General features: G+C 34.1%; 2 protein-coding genes across 3 annotated transcripts; one reads left to right on the top strand and one right to left on the bottom strand.

Annotated features, from left to right (window-relative positions):
• Positions 1-2,141: 2,141 nt before the first annotated feature.
• LOC129947184 (COP9 signalosome complex subunit 3) lies at positions 2,142-13,051 on the bottom strand. 2 transcript variants are annotated; one of them, XM_056057638.1, is made up of 10 exons: positions 12,683-13,051; positions 12,485-12,621; positions 7,212-7,317; positions 6,905-7,143; positions 6,618-6,830; positions 6,375-6,554; positions 6,176-6,307; positions 5,938-6,120; positions 5,769-5,839; positions 2,142-2,729 (listed from the first exon to the last, which is right to left on the bottom strand). In XM_056057638.1, coding segments are annotated over exons 1-10 (1,278 nt in total). In that variant the 5' UTR covers positions 12,684-13,051; the 3' UTR covers positions 2,142-2,713. The 2 variants fall into 2 exon arrangements, with proteins under 2 accessions (XP_055913613.1, XP_055913612.1); XM_056057637.1 differs by having other exon boundaries at positions 12,485-12,639; positions 12,790-13,051.
• Positions 13,052-17,248: 4,197 nt separating this feature from the next.
• On the top strand, positions 17,249-19,522 carry LOC129946045 (zinc finger protein 99). Its single transcript, XM_056056066.1, has 8 exons — positions 17,249-17,422; positions 17,567-18,024; positions 18,082-18,302; positions 18,362-18,621; positions 18,687-18,794; positions 18,860-19,055; positions 19,131-19,219; positions 19,288-19,522. Exons 1-8 carry the CDS (start codon positions 17,381-17,383, stop codon positions 19,423-19,425), a joined length of 1,512 nt encoding a protein of 503 aa, XP_055912041.1. The 5' UTR covers positions 17,249-17,380; the 3' UTR covers positions 19,426-19,522.
• Positions 19,523-22,148: the final 2,626 nt, after the last annotated feature.

The following is a 22,148-nucleotide window of genomic DNA, read 5'->3' as shown; positions in this document are numbered from 1 at the left end:
CATACATTTTGACCAAGGGAACTTGTAACTTTTTTAAGTGTCATAAACTTCAAACTCGAAACTTTACTTGGCCACCCTCTACCTTCAGTTAATCATGCCGAAACTACCAATTGTCTACAAAATATTCCTCAGGTAAGCTTCAAGTTCTAATGCTGATTTAAAATTTTAAACATCCATTACGTTCTTAGTGTGTGAGATATGGACAAATTCCGCTTAGAAAACAATTTATTTTCGATAAGTCCCCATAAATATACAAATTATTTGAATCAAATGCCAAGTCAACTTGAAACACTTTGTTATAAAGATTTTCTGAGACTCATATCGGAAGTAGAGCAATCAAAAGATAATATGTTAATATGGGCCAGGTCGAAAATCTGTGTCTTTACTTTTTCACAAATATTTCAGGACCCAGAGATCGTAGAATGTTTTGGTTTGCACTTTTTGATAGAGTATGAAAATACCTTTCTTTTGATGTGTATCTCGAAAGGATCGGAAATACTTCTGAAAATAGCATATTTTTCTGGCAAGGGGTTAGCCCACAAATTTTTCGAAAAAATCAAAAAAAAAATCAAGATTTATACATGAATGAAAAGGTATTTTCGTGTTTTATCAGGCAGTGAAAACCGCATCGTGTTTAAAGGCTTGGTTGCGGAGATATACCAATCGAAAGCAGTTTTGAGGGGACATGTACATACAAACATACATATGTATGTATGCATGTGCAAAATTTCAATTTTTTTATAGCTCAGTTGAAAATCCGCGCGTTACTTTTTTTTAATGATGTAAGGATTACAATACTTGTAAATAAATTTAATCCCTCCGTTTGCGTTTAAACTTGCTGAGGCACAAGTTAAGTAGGGCATTTTTTGAAACCAAATGTTGCCAGTATCCTCTTCAAGTTTTGTGACTAAAAATTATTTGAACATGGCCAGATAACTCCTTGCTCATTTTCGAAGAAAAATGGCCCAACCATGACTCTGGACCGATATAAGGACGAAAAAAAACGTTATATGGCGGAACCTATACTACTCTACAATCCAAACCGTTAAAAATATCTCAACTAAATTTGAAATGATTGCTCATACACTCCATACCTACCTAATTTTAATTTATTCTTAGAACTACCCTTAATGGTAAATAGTCTGATTTGTTTAAGTTTCCACAAATGTATGTACAAATATTACAAATAATAACCATGAATATATTATCGCTGGCAACTTAACTGATCAAAACTATCACTCCTATTATGCTTTCCGATTTGATTGAAACTTTTCATTTACGTGAACGTTGCAAGTGGCTTCGCCGGAAAAGATTCCTACTACAAATAGCAACAAAAAATAAAATGTTCCTCATAAAGTATGGAGCTCGTAAAGATTTTTATCAATAGTCTGAAATGACCGAATTCTTTTTAAAAAGTTTTCGATCATATTTATTTGTGTGGCTATTCGAAAAATCTATCCTTTTAACTTTACCTCAAAAACGAGGTCGGAGAAAAACTTTGAAGTACTCGGTTTTCGAATGTTAGCATTAAAATATTGCAAATTTATTCATGATTTTCTACTACTCAAAACTTCAAAGACCGATTTTAAACCGATTGATCTGAAATTTTTGTTTGTATAGTTTATTTGGTATTAACTATTGTCTGACTATTTTTTTAAAAAAGTACTTTAAAAGAAAGCCATTTAGCCAAATAAATCGCTTCAAAAAAAAGTTTAAAGCGTTCACTGATCTTTATTAACTAAAATAAATTATCAACTAAAAAACAAAAGAAAATGATAATGTATCAATTCTTCTCAATTAAATACAAAGTATAAAACTATTGAAAACACTATTTTATTTAATCAGTTAGCTGAAGGTAATTCGACCGCTGAGGTCTTCGAACTTTCAAAACTCTTAGTTAGGCCTGCTATATGTAAATTAGTTTAAAACAAAATCACAAGGCAACCCACCTAACCTATGTTCTGTATGTATACAAAGATATGGCGCTACGATCATCACTTCCATGATCTAGTCAAACTTAAACAATCTGAAAAGTTTATGCTAATTTGGCCCAAAATCTGTTACAGCATTTTTACTTCGTTTGATCACCGTTCACCATCGTAGCGTCTGTCGTTCAGCTTAAATTTCCAAAACGAAACGAGTTTCAATTATTATTTTCTGCATAAATTAACATAGTTTTTTTTTTGTTTTTATTTTAAAGAATTCTTATGATTTAATTACAAAGAAGAAAAAATAAAATAAAAAAAGTAAAATAACCAAGAAATTTGTTTTGCAGAGTGAAATGAAATGTGGGTGCATTTTGTGTGTGCCAGTTGAATTTTTTACTATTTTGTATGTTTATCCTTTTTTATTAGCTTTGTATCTTTTTTTGTTTTGAATATTTTTGTATCGAGAGATTTATTTTTGTTTTATATCGGTTTTCTTCGATTCACGGTTTAAAATAAAAAAAATAATAATAATACTAAAAATGAAACAATACACATAAAATATTACAAATTCTTTTTTTGTTTTTTGTTTTTCTTGCCGAATAAACTGGCAAAACATTTTGTTTTGTTTTCTATATGTTTTTTTTTAGCACTCTTGCAACGAGATATATAATATAGTGTACATTCCTTCATTGTTCTTTTTAAAAATATAACGCAGATTTAGAGATGATAATGGATGAACTAGTTTTTAAAATAATATTCTGCAGTCATGACGAAGCGTTGAAACATCATTCTGCGGGATCTCTGTAATAATAAAACAAATAAAATGATGAGTCAGTTGAAAATAAATCGTGTTAAAAAATCATTTTTAACGAGCTTCAGAAAAAAAGGGAACCTAAAAGTGGTAACTTTTTCATACCCCTTTTGGACAACTTATTTATTTATATTCTGGGCACACTATAGAGGTTATGAATAGAATAGTGCTAGAAGTTACGAAAGGAGAACATGATTAGAAGGGAGATACCGATGCACGTTGGTTTTAAATGTCTGGAAATTGCAATGAGTGGTGGTGATGCGCGTGATGAAGAACTCCACATTGGTGAAGTGCAGCTAAAAAAGAAGCTCTGTTCTTAAGTTTACGTCGGAAATTGGAAAGGGCAAAGTAATGAGCATTTATAGAAGTACGGGTATTAGAAGGAATGCAACTGACGTTTTTGCTGGAACATTGTTTGTGAAAATCGCGATAACAAAAATGACAGACATGAAACACAAAGTGTCAGTTAAGACAAAAGTCACATATCACCAATTCTTTTTAGAGATCAATTTTCAGCTCTGTCTAAGAGAACCAAGTGAGTTATTAGGGTACATATCCAAGTATGAGGCTTGTACTCGAGTTATAGGCAGATGAGAAGGAGCAAACATACTTGGAGAAAACAAAGTTTTTGCACTTCAAAAATGCGATCATTTTACAAGAAAGGACTTGGGAACTAGAACCAAAAGCCGAGACCGAACAGTCTCCTTGAAGATTGTATCACCCATTTATAGTGACATTTGTAGGGAGAAGGGGTTGTTCGTTAACTCTTTTGTAATAGTAAACAACATTTTGTTGTCGAATCATTCAATTAGCTTACATCCTATGGATGTGAATCTAAAAATACACATAGTAGGCTGAGGGTATTTTCGTCACGGAGCCACTTAAGTGGCTGAAAAGTTTCAGAAAAAACATCATCATTATATTATTCCTTCACTATGTCTCCCTTTTCCCTTTCGTACTGTGAACTTATTTCAACAAAGGCGTCAAAAGGAAGAGAATGTGCAAAATGTGTATATATATTGAATATAAATGTATAATTTGTTACAACAAATAGAATTGTATTATAATACATATATAAAATACTGGGAAAAAAGAAATGGTTTGTGCATTTTTACGTACTAATCCAATGCACAAACCATTTTTTCCGACAGGTCAATTTCCAGGTGTCATATTATTTTGGGATGAGTTCTTTTTTACGTTATGAGGCTTCTTAAGATGAGCTTATTCGGGTGATGAACTGTGCGGAATGTTTTTATGGGCGAAAAATAACGCAGCAGATTATAAAAATATAGAAGAGGGCCGTGGGGCTAACCATAATTTATTTCGTGATTTACCGACTTAAAAGGTTATTTCTAACCGAACGTTCGGTAAGATAAATCATGAGATCTGTTGCTGATAAATTTGTAAGAATGTTTCGTTTTTCAAGATATTTCTTGAGCTGAAAATTGATGAGAGTTTCCATGACGAAGACCAGGAAAGTCCACTATCGACCAAATATTCACACTACGGCAGATCTTGGAAAAAACCCAGGAACTTCAAATCGATACCCACCATCTCTTTATCAATTTTAAAGCTGCGTACGACAGCATTCATAGGGAAGAGCTCTGCAGAGCAATGTCTAGTTTTGGCATCCCTGTCAAACTTATCCGTTTGTGCAGAATGACGATGGAGAATGCACGCTGCTCTGTCAAGATCGGAAAAAATCTTACCGATGCATTTGATGTCAAAAAAGGTTTTAGACAAGGCGATGCACTGTCATGCGACTTCTTCAATATCGTTCTGGAAAGAACTGTGCAAAACTCAACCGTCAACACTAGAGGCACAATCTTCCAAAGATCCATCCAATTACTCGAATACGCAGATGATATTGACATAATTGAAAGATCAAAGAGTGATGTCAGTGGAGCGTTTTTGGGCATTTCGACGGAATCGAAGAAGATGGGTTTAGTGGTCAATGAAGGCAACATCAAGTATATGCTGTCATCAAAAAGGACATCGAACAACGACGTGTTGGACAAAACTTCACCATGGACAGCTATAACTTCGAGGTAGTTAACGACTTTGTCTACCTAGGCACCGCTATTAACACAGACAACGACACCAGCGCTGAAATCAAACGAAGAATAACTCTTGCAAATCGCTGCTTCTTTGGACTTAGAAGGCAATTGAGAAGTAAAGTCCTCTCTCGAGCATCTAAAATAAGTATCTATAAGACACTCATCATCCTGGTTCTGGAGATGAGGCCTGGACCCTGTCAAAGAAAGATGAGAGCGTCTTAGGATGCTTCGAGAGAAAAATTCTTCGGGTGATTTTTGGTACCGTATGCATAAATGGTGAATGAGGAACGGCTTATATGGCTGGGTCATTTAGAGCGAATGGACATCAAAGCTCCAGACCGGAATGTCTTCGAATCCAATCCCGAGGAACGGCGCAGTAGAGGAAGACCGCGACTCAGGTGGGTGAAGACTTCAACCAACTTGGAGTGCGAAACTAGAGACAGCTAGCTAGGGACCGAGCTGGAGACGCTTTTGACGTTGGTTGAGGCCCAGGTTCGCCCCGGACTGTAGCGCCACCTTTAGTAAGTAAGTAAGTTTCCAGGACGTAAGTGCAATCGGACTAAAGTTAGAGGGGAGACAAATTCTCTTGCACAGACAGACTGAACCAAATTTATTTTATAAAGAGACCTGAATATAAGGTCAGATGAAAAAGCTTACGCAGTGGTTTTGTCAACGGGGAAGACCATCTCTTCAGGAAGGAGTTCTATTCAGGCTAGTGGATTTTTCAATATCAAGACCTTTTAAGACTGAAGAAAGTGGGAATTGGTTGTTGCGCCACATAATTGCAAAAGGAAGTTAGGTTACTTTCTGGCCGTATCGTATAACGTAAGTTTTCTTTATCAATCGAGCTTACAAAAGGAGTTTCATTGAAAACGAGCATAGGAACTGACGTTGTTGTAGTGTTACGAATATTTTCTTATATTTGGTCTTATTATTTATATTCACAATTTATGTTAACTAATAAAAACTTACCCGGAATATGTTTTTGAATGCTGCCCAGATGCAATTTCTTCTTCTTGATTGCCGATTGCTTTCTTCACATACTATAAAAATAATATAAAAATAAAGAATAAGAAAAAAGAAACAATTTATAATTTAAAAAAAGATATTCTAATAAAATTGGAAGGTTTCTTTTTTTTACCAATGGATTTAATACAATCTCTTCTTCCATTTTATTTATTTGCTTAATAATCTCCATTACTCCAGACATATCTTCTTGTACTTTAAGGAACATTTCTGGTGTATTGTATTTCTCTGGGTCATCTTTAAACACGACCATACCGTCTTTTTGATTGATTGTAGCATATATTTCTCCAGCCTTTATCTATAAAAGGATTACTTGATAAAATATAATATTTTTCCATTTCGTAAGTCTTTACCATATGTAAAATATATTTCTCTGCTTCGGCTGCAGTGGTCAGTTGGACTCTACTGGCTACATCCGGTAGTGATAGGGTTAAGAACGTTTTGGTAAGTCGTTGGATGTTTTTCTTATACAATGAGGATTGAACCTATAGCAAACAAACAAAAACCACAAATGAAAATAAGACACAAAATAAAACAACAAAAATAATTTACCTGTTTAACCAAACCCATATTAACGTCTCTTATAAAAGTTTCACTATATTTTATGACTACAGTTCGCAAATCATCACTTGAAGAAGAAACATACGCCGTTGCTAAATCGTGATAGGCTTGACTAAGAGGTTTCATAAATCTCGATACAACTTGTGAAGAATATTTTGGGATTGTGAGAATCTAAAAAAGGAACGAATAAAATATCAAAACCCTTTTATTTATTCATATTTAAGTTAGCAATACCTTTCCATGTAATATTAGAGAAACTAAAATAAACTTCTTATAAGCCTCAAGCATAATATGGGACATTGCCATGGCAGGTGTTGAAACAGCGACTTCAAAGAAATACAAGGCTCGTTCGTAGTTTTTTACAGCTGTATAAATCATACCGCCATAATAATAGTAAAGGAGGAAATATTTCACATCAAGATTTGAGTCTTGTATAGATGCAAACAACTGTATATAAAAATTTTTTTTTTTTTTTTTAATTTCTATTTTCTTGAAAAATATATTAAAATAAAAATTCTTACCGATCCTCGATTCGCTGAGCCATCAGTGGCAATTGATGTGATATCGATGTCTAAGAATTTTAAAGCCGTTTTAAAGCACTTCGCTTGTAAACTAAGCAAACATAAATCCGCATGTACGGCAGTTAATTGCGAATCAAATAGACGTATTTTATCTACAGCATGAGCTAGAATCTTAATACCGTGAATACACGATGGCTGACGTAATATGAAGGTTGTGAAAAAGTGGCAGAGTTCATAATCTAAAGCATAAAGAATAAAATAATGTTTTGTTAAGAGGTAAAATATTGTATTAAAAATATTTTCTTACATGAATGGCTGGCAAAACGAACTTGCTCTCCATTGCAAAGCGTTATGAAATCTTTAAAAAGTTTTATTAAATGAGCAGCTTCCGTTGTTGTGCATGTTTGTGCATTCTTAAAAAAATATAGAATCAATATTCATTACAAAATAAAATGATAAGAAATATGTATCTGTTTTAACCCCCCAATAGCCATAACAGAAATCTCTGTCTTTACGGACGGACGGTTCCAAAACAGAGAGTACAGTCTTTCATTCTCTGAAAAGAATCATAAAACTTCGAAACTAATGCAGTGCCTCTCAAGCTGAGGTACTTATGCTATTTCTGAAGCTGCTCACAATGCGGTAAACAAAAACACAATATTTTTCGATAGCCAAGCGACAATCAAGAGCATTGACAAGAGAGTGAAAATTAAGTTTCCTCGAAACTGCAAGCAGCAGATATGTAGATTCTGAAACTTGTTAGTTTTTGAGGAATTTGTGGCCGAAAGTTCCGGGGAAAACACATAGAGGGGTGAAAATGAGAAGAGGAAAGAGAACACCTTTTCGAGGTTCCGTCTTTGCCACATAAAGAAATTCTAAAATTCTCCTTGAAATTGTGATAGTTTAAGGAATTTAACTAATTAATCCACAACAATCTTCCCCCAAACAACCTCCACATCTCCTTGTTCTTATTAAATCTTTTGGAGCTCAATAAATCCACTGAGAATTGAGTAAAATGTTCGGCTATTACCAATTTCGAACAGTGCTTGGGATCGTTATCTTGCGAAAATGCCATTTAAGTCCTTAGCACGTCTTGCTTCCTTGGTCATGATTAGGGCAACCAAAAATATGTACAAACATATTTTTTGTTATCATCTCCATCAGATGCTGCTCCGTATAGGGTAAAAGCGGAACAAGCTATTCAAGTTTTCTACCAAAAAATAATGCATGTTACATGCCTCGCACATGGACTTCACCGAGTATGTGAAAAATTAGGAGTGAATATGCTGACATTGACCGCTTTATAGCAAATGGAAAAAACTGTTTTTAAAAGCTTCATCCAAATTGAAAACTTTAGAGGCTGGACTGGAACTTTCTCTACAACTAATTATAACGATGGGGGACATGGTTTGAAGCGTTGAACTACTACGCCAACCATTTTTAAAGATTGTTCGAATTTTGTATGCTTTTTTTGGCATCAAGCTATGGGTTTCTAGTTTTATAGATTTATCGCTAAATACCAGCACACAAATTATAAGTGATGCGGGTAAGACAATCTACAGCAAGGCTGCGAAATCAGTGAAAAAGAAAATAGAACATGTAATAATTGCAATGGCTTTGTCAGGAGAGAAATCCATAGCAGTTGAAGAATATTCAATTGCTGAAGTTTTAGCATTCAAATACGCTCCGATCACTTCTGTTACATTGAACCGAGCCTTTCCATGTATAAAAGTGTATTTCGATCAAACAGACAACGCTTAATTTTCAAAAAATTGCAAAAAAAATTTCTTTAAAAAGGGTCTTTTATTTAAAAATGAATTTGCTTTGTTAACTTTTTTTTCTTAGATAATATTTGTATGTGTACGAAGTTGAACTATTCGCCATTAAACAAATTTTTTGAATGTTTTATTTATCTTCAAAAAGTTGAAGTGAAGAAGAGTTTTGGTTTTCCTTTTTGTTGATCGGTAATCGGTATTGCTCTTATTAATTAATTTCTTAAAACAAATAACGCTTCCTATATACATCTTTCACATTTATTGAGCATATTTTCGGGGCGAATATTTGATTTTTAAGGGTTTATTATAAATGCTTAAAAACTTTTTGCTTTTTTAGGACATACATTTTAGACATGATTATCGTGAATTGGGAAGATCGGTCCCACACTTAAACAAGCAAAGCAACCCCACGTTTTCACCGATTTTTTATATTAGAAAGTGAAACTCTTTTCCTTGAGAATGAGTAACCTTAAAGAACCAGACGACACCTACCTCTGATCGAAGTTATAACTTTCAAGCTTTGTTTCCAATAACAGACATTCGAACCAAGAGGATCAGTTTAATAAGGGGGGAACTATCCACGGAAGTAACAGCTGATATGAAACAAAATCTCCACTAAAGCCTATTTTTGATGCTATTAACAGCACACACTTTTCTAGGTTAAAACTTTACATTTATTTAAAAAAAAAAAGAGCAACGTTATACACGTACTCACCAAAATTTAGATTTGTTGGATTTTTTTTATCTTTGCAGTTAAAATGGAATAACGCAGTAACGAACTATACAAAAAAAAATAATGACCGAAAAAAAAGTTTTTTTTTACAAGAAATTCAGTTTAGGATTCACAGTCAAAGATTCAAGTAGCCATAAAACAAACAGAAAGAGAAAATGCAATTTGAAGTCCTCTTTAGAACTGCAGACCCAATTTTTTATGGTTTAAACAAACAAAGCTTCTAAAAATGTGACAAAACAAAATTACAATTTTTCTGTAACAACTTCCTCCAACTATGCCAAAGGCGATCCGAAGTACGTCATAAAGTTGCGCACCTCAAGGCTTCGAACGTAACATACTACTACATCTTCTCCAGCATAGGAATGGTCTCGTCTGTTTTGTGTCATAAAATGCATTAAAAAGAACTTTCCGAACCGTTTTCTAATCGATTATGTAAATTAAAACGTCTTTGAATAAGTTAAATAATAATAAGTTTGACTAAATGAACATAACTCTGAGCCAATTATTATAATTTTCTAGAAGACAATTTTGCAGCAAGTACCATGACTACTAGACAAATAGGGTATATAATTAGTTGCATAAGAAATGTCGATGGTGTAACAGTTGAGAATGAAAACTCTTGTAACGCCAGTACAACGCTTCCAAATTATGAACATTTATACCCCAAATTTTTCCATTTTACGGTACTAAGTGACAAAGATAATTTCTGGTAATGCATTCTCGTCAATAAGCTAAATGGATTAAAGACAATCTTCAAGCCATCAACAAATTACCCTTACATCCATTTTTTTGGTGCTGTATCCCATACACACGCTCACCGCATTATCGGTTTTATTTCTTTCGAAATGTGGAAATAGCTGCATTCACGGTGAATGGCGAGAGCCATGCTGACTAATTGTTTGTTTCCAATACCAATTTGGCTAATTTTGGTCATCAATTATTCGTGAAAGTCCAGAGAACAACAATATACAAACAATTTGTGCTAATACATAAAGAAATCCCGATTAGTTGATTACCTTGGAAATGTAGATTACAGCAAAGCGCGAGATACATGATTTTTTTTGACCGTGGACTGCAACGTGAGCAGGAGTTCAATTCTAATGATTTACCTTTATTTGTACAATCGAATATAATTAAATTAAATATTCAACAAAAACAGCTGGTAGTACAGGCAAAAATTTCGTTTTATCATTGATTTTAGCGACTATTTGATCGAAACTTGCATCTTTGGGAATTTATGCTACATTATTAAAAGGTGGTCGTACCGCACACCCTGCATTAAACTTGCAATTGAATGTATGGGTGATTGAAACCCCAACTTGCTTCTTCGAGAAATTCTGCTATGGTAAAAGTTCTGCGATTAACGTCAATTATTTTATGGGATGAGTGCACAATGGCGAATAAAAAATCAATAGAAGCATTTAATCGAACAATGAAAGATTTACGCGGTAATCAACAGCTGTTTTGGTGGTGCTCTAATATTGCTGTCAGGGGACTTTCGTCAAACATTGCCTGTCATTCCTCGATCAACGCCTACATATGAAATAAACGCCGGTTTGAAGTCATCATTTCTTTGGAAATATGTACGAAAATTGACACTGAACATTAATATGCGTATTCACCTACATAATGATGCAACCGCCCACGAGTTATCAAAACAATTGTTAGAAATTGGTGATGGCAAAATACCAATCGACAGTACCAACGGATTGATCACTTTACCGAACAATTTTTGTACAATTGCGCAATCTATAGATGAGTTGATTGAATGTGTTTTTCCGAATGTTATACAGAATTAGAGAGATCATGATTGGTTGATTCATATCAATGCCATTAATTTTCAAATTCAAACGAAACAGTCAAGTGTATTCACGACATATAAAACAATTGACAGTGTTCTGAATCAAGATGAGGCAATGAATTATTCAATTGCTTGAATCTGAAAATTGGTTCTTTTATTATGCAGTGAAAAAGTTATTGCCAACTTTGATTAAAGCTACAATCTTTACTGGGTAAATCAAAAGGAGAAGTTCGTTTGATACCGAGTATCCCTATAAATTCAACTGACAAAAGATTTAAGTACAAAACATTTGAATTCAAAAGGTTACAATATACTGTGCGTTTATCATTTGCGATGTTCATAAATAAGCCCAAGGGCAAACATTCCAACGTTGTCGTGTCAATTTGGAGGAATCATGTTTTTCACATGGCCAACTTTATGTTGCCTGTTCCAGAGTCGGTACCACCAACTGTTTATGTATTCATGCTCAAAATGAAAAAAACTAAAAATATTGTTTACTCAACTGTTTTAGACTAACCCATATAGACCCAAGGTATTCACAATGGCATATTTTATCAAATCAATTGATGAATTCTATCAACTGCCATTTGGTTGATGGTTGAGAGAATTGATCTACGTAATAAATGAGAATATTATTGTTTTACATTGTTATTTAATGTTCTCAATCTCTAAGCTTATAAAATAGCGAAATATTAACTGACTCTCACTTTTCTACAGATCTTTTTTATGCCATAACTTCTTCTGTTCATATAAAGGAAATAAATACCAAACAAAATGCATCTTCTACAGTGTCAAATATATATGAATTTAGCACAACGATGATGGTGCCTTCCCCTAAAATAAGCTAAGGCATAAACAATCGACGACCGTCATGAGATGACAGAATACAAAAGAGGTCCGCAAAAGAATATCATGAATATTGCGAACAATGACTTGAGACTTTTGTGGTTTTCTTAGGCGCCACGTAAACATATTTTTCCCAATTAACGATCTTTAAAAAAAGGACAACCCATAACGCAGTGCTTCAGTCATACTAAGTCATTTAATCACCGGTTCGATTAAGAATCCAAATTTATGCGAGTTTCTATTGTTTGACTCTTTGTTTGCTTATCTCTTCATGTTAACAAACATTTCACATTTTAATCGGCTGGCCGCGCCGCACCGCGCCGGTTTTTCTTAAGCTCTCACTTGAATTGAAAACATAATTAAAATTCGTTTCGTTTTATTTTTTGATTTTTTTACTCGAAATCGAAAGAAAATTCTTAACTTACCAAAGCATTTGAGAATTTAGCCAACAAAACATACATCACACCCAACGAATGCTGGTTTATGTCCAGTGTCTCCAGGACATTGTCCAAGATAATCGAATTCTTTGTTAGCAACTCAATCGAATCATTCAATTGTTCCACTAAAACATCAAAGTTTCCTTTAGGTAAGAAAAGTAATAAAATATCAATACATATACATACTGATGGTTAAATGTTAATTAAATGCTTTTAAATTTGATGGATTTTATTTCGCAATTTATCTAGATTCTAGAATGTCCTGTGTGTGATGAGGAATTTATTATCCTTACCCGATGCACTCAAGGTACGAACAACATTTACGTAATTTTCTAGCGCAGATGCCATAATTTATAAATTAGCAATTTATTGCAACTAAATTATCATGCTTTGCAGTTGCTGCTTCAATAATTTTAATCCAGAATTTGTCGATAGTTTTTGCAAAAATTAGAAATTTTTCCGCAAAAATTCTCCCAACTGGTGGTGTGCAACACAAGAAAATGAGACTTTTGCTTTTTTGCAAATCGCCTCGGCCGTCAAATTTAATATATGTATTGATGGTAGTGTTAGTGCATTGGATGGATTTTGAGGAGCTATGTGTGGGACAGCAGAAATGTCAAAAATGGAAGTTTGTTGACGGTTAGTTTGGTGTGAAGTTGGCTGTGATCGGCGGGAAAAACGTTGATGGCAGAGTCTAGCGAGTTGAGTAGTGGTTTTTTTAAATGCAGTATTCACATTTTTAGGTATTTTTGCACGCTCCAACAATGATAATAAAATTGTTAAAATTCACTCAAAATATAAGGGATCACGATTCGATGAAACAAAAAATGTTAAATTGCGAAATTTGTGTTTTTTTTTTTACATCGTGAACACACCTTTTCTAAACATAGCAATACCAGGGGCGACTTTCCATTACCGCAGCACGAATTTCCTTCTGATTTTTTTTTACAGTTAGGAAGGAGTCTCAATAGAACATGTTTTAAATATTAGGGCGAGGAAACAACTTTAAGTCATAAAAAAAATATTTTCTTTTTCGGACTTAACCCTACTTTTTTGTATTGCATTTTTTGAGCCTAAAACAAGTTTTTTTTAATTGATAGCACGGCGTACTAACAGCTAGGAATGTAAGGGGGGCATGCTGCCCCCTGCTTGGGGTCACTATAGGATTTGGGGTGGGTGCGAGTTTGGGTATATGCAAAGTACTTTTCCATTTGAGCACTAAAATAAAAGAAATTACCAAGAAAAAAAAACAAGTATGGCAACACTGAACAAAAAACAGGGAAGAAATGTCAAAATCAACCATTTTTGAGTGTTTTGTATGGAAAAAAGTGAACTTTAAAAATTAATTAAAAATAGAAATAAATGTTTCCTCGCTCTAAAATTGCTATAGTTATTATTTATTTGCACATATCTATCGAATAAAAAAAACCGCGAGTCGAAATTCGTGCTGCGGTAATGGAAAGTTGAGCGTTTTTTTGTGTAGTTGGTGTGATTGGTATTGGTGGCTGTGGTTCTACACAAGAAAGCTCAAATAATGGACTAGGAGGAGATTCGATGGACACAATTGGATCATTTGAGGTTTGTTCCTCGATTATCTCAATAATCTCATATCCAAGTTGATCCGGGGTTTCTTCGTCTGAACAAACGAAATCTGGAAGCTCATATGTTTGGAAAGAAGTGCGGCCTTCGGTTTTGTCACCAAAAATCTCCTTCAATCTGTCGTAGTAGGGACAGATTTTAACAACTTTTGCTAATAAGAAATAAACACAAAATTGTTAGGAACGTATACAAAATTGTATCTAAATCTCAATTGTTGTCTCACCTTGAACAGTACCAAGTCCCTTTTCTGTTTCCATGAGACCAGGACCAGTTGATTTTTGCCACTCTGTAGCTTTAGAAAATGAAGTTTTCAAGCTTCTCATTTTCCACCTGATCAACTCCCAAGTGGCGTCTAATGGCTTCTGTTCTAACAGTTTTCTGTAAAATATTTGTGCTGTTGGCTTCTAAAATAAAATGATTTTTGAGCAAAAAACATTTTGAAACATTTTGATTATATCTTACCTCGAAGTTTCCAGCTTCTTGAATGTAATCTAATATAATTAAAATTTCTTTTTCCGTCCATTTTTTTACCGCTTTGTCACGTCGACGGCACTTCTTTATATTCCTTAGATCTGAATCTTAATTTCCATTCTTTTTTTCTGATTTTTGTCGTTGGCATAAATGCGGCAATAACTTCAAATTCAATTTAAACTTAAAGCCCACCAAAATTTCTGATAAAAAGACAGCTGCCAAACTGTCAACTACAACAGACAAATTTTGCACCGTTGTATTTTTGTGTTGCAATAGGGTTCGGGTATAGCAAAAATGTAAAAGTGTAACAAAATTGTAGTCTGTATATTTTGTTGTTTTAGTGCAAGAAAATGTTACACTTTTGCACTTTTGCAACGATACAAGACCACTTGCATCGAATCGTGAATACCCCTATAGTGAAAGCTTTGCAGTTACAGTTCTCAATTGTGGATGAAAAGTTTCGTGACGTGTTTTTTATCAAAGAGGTGATCGCTATTGGCAACTAAGATCTTGTAACTTTTTTAGTCATGTAATTTCTTAATCAGACTAAGTCGCTATTAACTTGAGGTCACCATTGAACATTTCCGATGACATGACTATCCGCGTGTCGTCAGATTATACAATAGCGGCCAACATCCAGTGCATGGTCATCGCAGTTTGGATTTTTTGAGCGGATCAAAATCCTGTCATCAAATTTGACGTTTGTGTTGTATGTAGTGGTGAGCGTCCATTTTCCACAGTCTTTTGAAATTAAAATTTCATTTCGTTAAAATTGTCATTGAGTGTCTCCAAATCATGAAGTTAACTTACTTCGAGAAATGGATTCACCCAAAACCTGAGTTTTCTTTTATACTCTTAAATAGTTAGATGTTGTAGTTCCTCCAGCTTCTTAACTAGCATTAATTTTCCTAAAGGGCTAAGTTTTGTTTGCTCAAAGGCTTTTTTTTATATAACTTGTTTGAAATTTAATTTTGTAAAAAAAAAAACAATAACTACCGACAGTAAAGGTAAATCAAGAAAAACTAAACAACATATTAAACGTTTCTAATGTCAAATGTGACGTTTGTGGTTGCTCATGGCAAGACATAATATGCCCAGTCAAAAAAACAATGGATTGTGGATAAGATTGTGGATAAGATTGCGGAAGAGAAGTTGGATTGGATTTTACTCTTGTGGAGCCTCAGGGTAAAGGCGGATCGATTTAAGAATTGAATAAAACAAACAATGTTGTATCTTTATTTGAGAGCCATATCATGTGATATACATATGTTATAAATGTTATAAATAAAATGGGAGTCATGGATTTGCTGGATGGCGTCAATTCAAGAGGTTCAGTTTTTTATGACTTTGGTGCATGATTTAGGCAAAATTTAGCATCGGTTATGGTGTCTTTGAGGGCCGTGGAGGTTTGCAACTTAAGAAAACCCCACAAGACAAATTCTAAAGGGGTCGAATCACACGATCTTGGTTGCCTCATTGCAAATTATTATTATTATTAAATAATTGTATCTCTAGCTGCGTGGCACGAACCGCCCGCCTGTTGTTACCATTTTTCTTCGGTGTTCATGATGTTTAATTCAGGCTACAAGAAGTTGATGGTCATCGATCCATAGCTATTGCAAGTGGTTTGCGGTGGTTGCCTGACCAGCAGCGTTTTCGAAGTAGTACGGACCGATGACGCCTCCAGCTCAAAATCTTTATTCGGAAGCATTGGCACCTCGTAGTCGTACATCTCGCGTGGATGGATGATCTCCCAAGTCTATTAATATTGGATTTTGCTGCTTTCTTTCACGAACAGCGGCGATGTTTAGATTTGTTCACGTACGGTTGTTGACTGATTGTTCTCTCAACATAAGCTGGTGGACTCGAATTCGGCCACCAAACATGTAATAATTGACTTGATAGGATCCCATGTACCCCATGAAAATGGTCTAATGCACGTTGCTGTTAGAGAACAACCATATTAGAAAAAAGTCAGCAGATAAAAATTCGATATGGTTAGAATATTGAAGTATCCATGTAATTTAGCACAAAACAAAAATTGTTCCAATAAAATTCATATAAATTTATTAAAAAAAAATAATTAACAAAAGAACAAACAAGTCTTATGATATACCTTTACGTTAAAAGTTTGTAGGCTTATTATTATTATATAAATAAATTAATGCTAAAGTATAATAGGACCCAAATGCTTGTATGAAGACGTACTTTCCTTAAATAAGTTATCTCTGGCTAGTGTTTTACATAAAGTAATCAATGTAAATAGATACTTAGAACCTCTGTGAACCTTAAAAGTGTCTGTATATACAGGGTCAGGCAAAAAAACCTCCTGTATTTTTAGACGTTTATACCTTCCTCCAATCAATTTTAAATCAGTTTACTAGGAACCACAAAGAAGTCTGGTTCCAACAAGATGGAGCCACAGCACACACTTCACGACGTTCAATTTTAAAATATGGGAGATCTTTTTGCCGTACCCTTTATTTGAAAACTAACAAAAGGATCTGCTGTTCCAAATTTATATATAAAAATAGTCATAATTATTTTATGCAGCGTCATGTAGTAACTGACTTAAGACTTACTAATATTTATATGACAGAAATATTCTGAACTCTTCCATTATATTTTATAACTGAATGTAATCAAATCTTTTGACAGATACTTAAACTCTTCGCCGGAGATTTTATTCCGAAAGTTGTGTTTGTTTCTGTCAGTGCTCTGAATTTAATGTTTTTTGTGTTTGTTTTTAATTGTTTGTTTAAAATGCATGTTTGTATAATAAATTTAAGTATAATTTTATAATTATGTGTAAATATGTCTTCTGATAATTGTTCTTTACAAGAAGAAGCCAACGATGTAAGTATTTTCTCATTTTCGTGTTGTTGACATAAGTTATGACAACAACCTTTTGGTTCTGATTCACACTACATTCACTTCGCCTTGACATTCGGAACAGATTTGTCTATGTTTTATCTAATTTAACAACCATTATTTTTATAGGAATTATTATTCGATGAAATTATAGAATTTTCACCGGAAACGGAAATAGTCGTTGAAAACCAGGACAATGTGAAACAAATCACAGCTTTTCAATGTTCAAAATGTGAATTTATTGATTCTAAGCAAGAAATTGTTGAAAAACACCAGAAATTCCATGAAAAACCACCCGAAGAATGCACAGAAGTTGTCATTTATGTATGTAGTCTATGCTATGGCCAATATAACTCCATTGAGGACCTTCGAGGTCATATGATCGAATTCCATAAATGCAAACCAATCGAAAAGGAAACCAAAAAGTCGAAAGATCAACCAAAGAATGACCTTAAGACAGATGAAAATGATACAGAGGCAGTCCCATCAGTGTTGGCAAAAGAAGAAAAAGTAGATAATCCTCTGGCACTACTTCCAGTGCCTCTGAAGGACTTCAAATTGATTATCAGAAGGAACCTTGTTCATAAGTACAGAATATCGTTTCTTTCTTTTGATATTTCACTAAAAAAGTGGGTTTATTTTAGATGCACTTTGAAGGGTTGTTCGTATAAGTTAGAAAACGAGGAAAAGCTTCAATTGCATCTCAAGTGCCACAAAGAAGGGACCACCACGGAATTCAAATGCTACGAGTGTAGCATCGATGTGGAGAACTGGAGAAGATGCTCGATTCACCTATTGAAGGCACACAGAATCTCTGTGGGGTTACTTCAGTGTCCTCTGTGCTCATATTCATCCTCAACATCAGGTAAAGCATCCAACATGCATACAAACGTTCTGTTGGATTAACAGTGTTTTCTTTTTAAGCTCGAGTCTGGCGCCACATGCTCACCCATCGAAATTGGAAATCGAAAGTCTTGAAGTCCATGAAAACCAAGAAAAAAGAAGAAAAACCACCTCCGCCTCCCAGAACGAAGTATTACGCTGAAAAGACATGTGAAATCTGTAATCGAAAGTTTGTCAGCAGCAAGACCCTCTCAAAGCATGTCAAAAGCGTTCACAACAAAATTAAGCCATTCATATGCAACGTTTGTGGCTTGAAGACGACAAGGAAATCAGTTCTTTCTGTAAAACTACACTTTTTAAACTTCTATATAAACAATCCCTTAGAGAGATGTTTTTTTATTTCTAGATCCACATGCGTCAGCACACTGGTGAGAAGCCCTTAGCATGTAAGGTCTGCAAATTCCGAACTCGAGACCCAAGCACCCTGCGAAGTCATGAAATGCGTCATGGAAAAGTACAAACCATTAAAATATCTCCTTTTTCCAAACCATCACTTACAAATATTTCCTTTTTTATAAGAATCCAAAGAAACAGTGTCCATCATGCAACAAGTGCTTCATTCAAGCTGCTGCCTTAAAACGTCACATTCGCACAAATCACCCCGAGGAATTCAAGAAAATCTCATGTGAACTATGCAATTATGTGACAATTAGTGCTGAGAAACTGGAAGTACACATGGGGGACCATCGCAAAGGACTAATTGTGAATAATGAAGGTGAATTTAAAGTTTTAAAGTTCTGTTTTTGTTCAACACCAGTTCTTCTAATCTTTTTGTGTTTTTCTTTTGTAGACTCGTTGGATGCATCACGAGGAGAATCATTTAAGAACCCTGGAAAGTTTAATGTGCATCATGGTGGCAAACATATTGGCAACGCAGAGGTTGTACTTAAAAATTTATTAAATCCACAAAGGAAATTAAATTTAAGTTGCTTTTCTTTTGTTTAAAGATTTCTTCGGATTGTTTTCTACCATTAGAGAGTGTTGATTCAATGCCACATGTTCCAGCAGTGGATACAGGAGGTGTCACCATTCCAGCACCATCGCACTCGGAGGACACGCAATTTCCAACATTTTTAAATAACTAAGCTTTAGTGAATGTGTAAAGTATTGTGTTTTGTGCATGTTTGTTTAATTTTAATTGATTGACTAGTCAAGGAATTATTAAAAACGACATAAAAATTATTGCAAATTTTTGTTTCTATTCTAAAGAAGAGCAATAAAAAAAAGACGTTTCTCCGGGAATCAGGCTTGGAGGCTTTCCCTTTCCAAAAATTTAAATCGAAATTATAGGCATTCTTACCAGGACCTTTAATGAATTACTAATCACAGCCTTACACTTTATATCGTCACAAGAATAACTCTTGGGCGTCCTTGATACTCAATGATTTAAATAAAGATTAACAGTGGTTCAAGGTTTGATCTATAATAATTGTAAATGTTTGTATATACTTGAACCTCTGTTGAACCAGCCAAGTCAGAGGAAAGCGGACGCTATATAGTATTATGAGTACCCTTATAATGGTTAAACACAGTGCGAGATGCACATTGGTTTTGAATATTTGCACATAACATTGAGGCTGGTAAAGCATTCCACATTCGTGTAGCACGACTAAAGAACGAATCTCTGTTCTTAACAGTACGTCCGAAATTGAGCTCATGAGTAAACTGATGGGCATTCCTAGCAGTACGGGTATTACGGTTGAATTGTTTAAGGGTAAGATGCAACTGGCTATTTCAATAGGGCATTGTTTATTAAAATAACGATAAAACAGTTTTTAATTTTCATTCATTTAAAAAATATGTCGTAGAATAATGTGTTCAGGAGCACTTTGTTCAAATTTCAAGTCTTATTAAAAAATCTCGTTTGTGTTAAAAGCAGCTAAAATGAAGCAGAAATAAGTTTTAGAAATTAAAATTGTTTAAAAACTTTTTATCAAATGCAACTTGAAATCGTGTCAAGCTCATTTTTTGCTATTTTTCTAGGGATCTTAAAAAAACACGCGCTTTAGATCATAGAACATAAACATTATATCGGATATTTTCAATAGGGAATTGACAAATTGAATTTAGTTTTTGAACGCACCCTTTCACTATAATCATCGAACTGTCATTGACAGTTTATTCAGTAAGCTCAATACGATGGCTACGTTCAATCTCGAGTTGAATAGGCTATCCTGAATAGGTAAATTTTAAGAAACATTATTTAACAAATTGAAAAGTTAAATTGAAAAAGCTGGATAAATATAAAAATAACTTTCAGCGGTTCACAAAAAGGAGAGAAACTTTTAGATTTCAAGGTCCAAATTATTGTGAAATAACATTTTCCTTTTCTGTCAGATACTTTTTAACATCCCATATGTTTTGGATCAGTTGTTCCTTTGCACGTAAAACAGCAACACAAAGGTATTCGGATACCCTTTCTGTATGAGATTGAAAATAGCCATTTTCATCAAGGCAAGGTAAACGAACACAAAACATTTTCTTGTGGTACATTGGCATGAAAAGTTTCGATAGAGCACATTTTCTTTCATTATTTTACACACATTTAAACTGATATTTGCTGTGTAATATTGCCGATTATGTAAGAGTTGGGTCGAAGTGTCAAAAATATGGCTGCTATCCAGGCAGCAGCAGAAATTGATAAAAATTAGTCTTTTTCGTGGCAATCAGGAGAAGATTTGCCAAGACGATGAATTTAATCGCACAGTCATCAATAAAATCCGCGTTTGCTTTACTATTAACCTTTTCGTCCACAAAACGTAACTATTTAATGTGGTTTGCTTTCTGGGCCATATTTTTTATTTGACAGAACGTATCCTCAAGTTACTTTGAATGGCATACATGTGGTTTTAACAGTCTAGTGCCAAAAGCTACACAACATGCCTTAAGCATCTTGCAAATGAGCTACGAACTGCGAACTGTTGATGTTCGCATATTTTGATTTTTCTTCCACATGAGCTTTATTCCTATTCGCAATCAGCGACGAATTGTCAATTTATAATTTCCCTTTTCAACAAACAAAACAAGAGTGGTATAATTTTGAGGTTAAGTTGAGCGCGAATAATCTATTCGTTGCAGTGTGGATGGTATGTGGAACGTGAATAGAGGTTGACAGTTCGTACCAACCAAACTGCAATTCGTTACCACCAAATTGTTTTTACAAAATTGTCTTGTTTTAGAGAGCAAAATGGACATTTTATTATCCTTAAATGAGTGTCAATTGGCGTCTTATAATTTAAATGTGTTTTTGTTTGAAATTGACTTTTTAAAATGTGTAAAATCACGTTTGTTCGTCCATTTGTTGTTCGCTCTCATGTGCAAGGCCCTTTGCAGTCAATTTATTGAAGAGTAAGTTTATCTCAAGAAATGGATCAGTGTATCTAGACTATTTTCTCTGCGGCTATGTTAGGGGCCAGTTATAGTTATCATTGAAATCGACGCGCAAGAATGTTTGAATCGATATTTGATTAGAAATGAAAATTGTATACTGATTGATCGGAAATCTCACAAAAGGGCCGGTTACCGCTATCAGTAAAGTGTTTGTTTTTAGTTTTTGAACATGTTACAGATTTATTTCTAGCAAAAGATTGATGAAATAAGATGAATCCTATATTCAAGTATTTTTTCAAAAAGAAGCAATGCATTTAAAGTTTTATATAATTTATAAATATATTTTAATTTTTTTAAATATAAAATTTCATTTTACTGAACCGCCAAAAGCCAACAAAATTCCATTTCGTTTTACTGTTGGTGCTCCAAATTTGTACTGTTCCGATCACATCATTTAAAATTTTACTGATGAAATGAA

Source organism: Eupeodes corollae, chromosome 2 (assembly GCF_945859685.1).
Source record: "Eupeodes corollae chromosome 2, idEupCoro1.1, whole genome shotgun sequence".
Classification (NCBI taxonomy): domain Eukaryota; kingdom Metazoa; phylum Arthropoda; class Insecta; order Diptera; family Syrphidae; genus Eupeodes; species Eupeodes corollae.
This window is presented reverse-complemented; position numbering and strand designations above follow the sequence as displayed.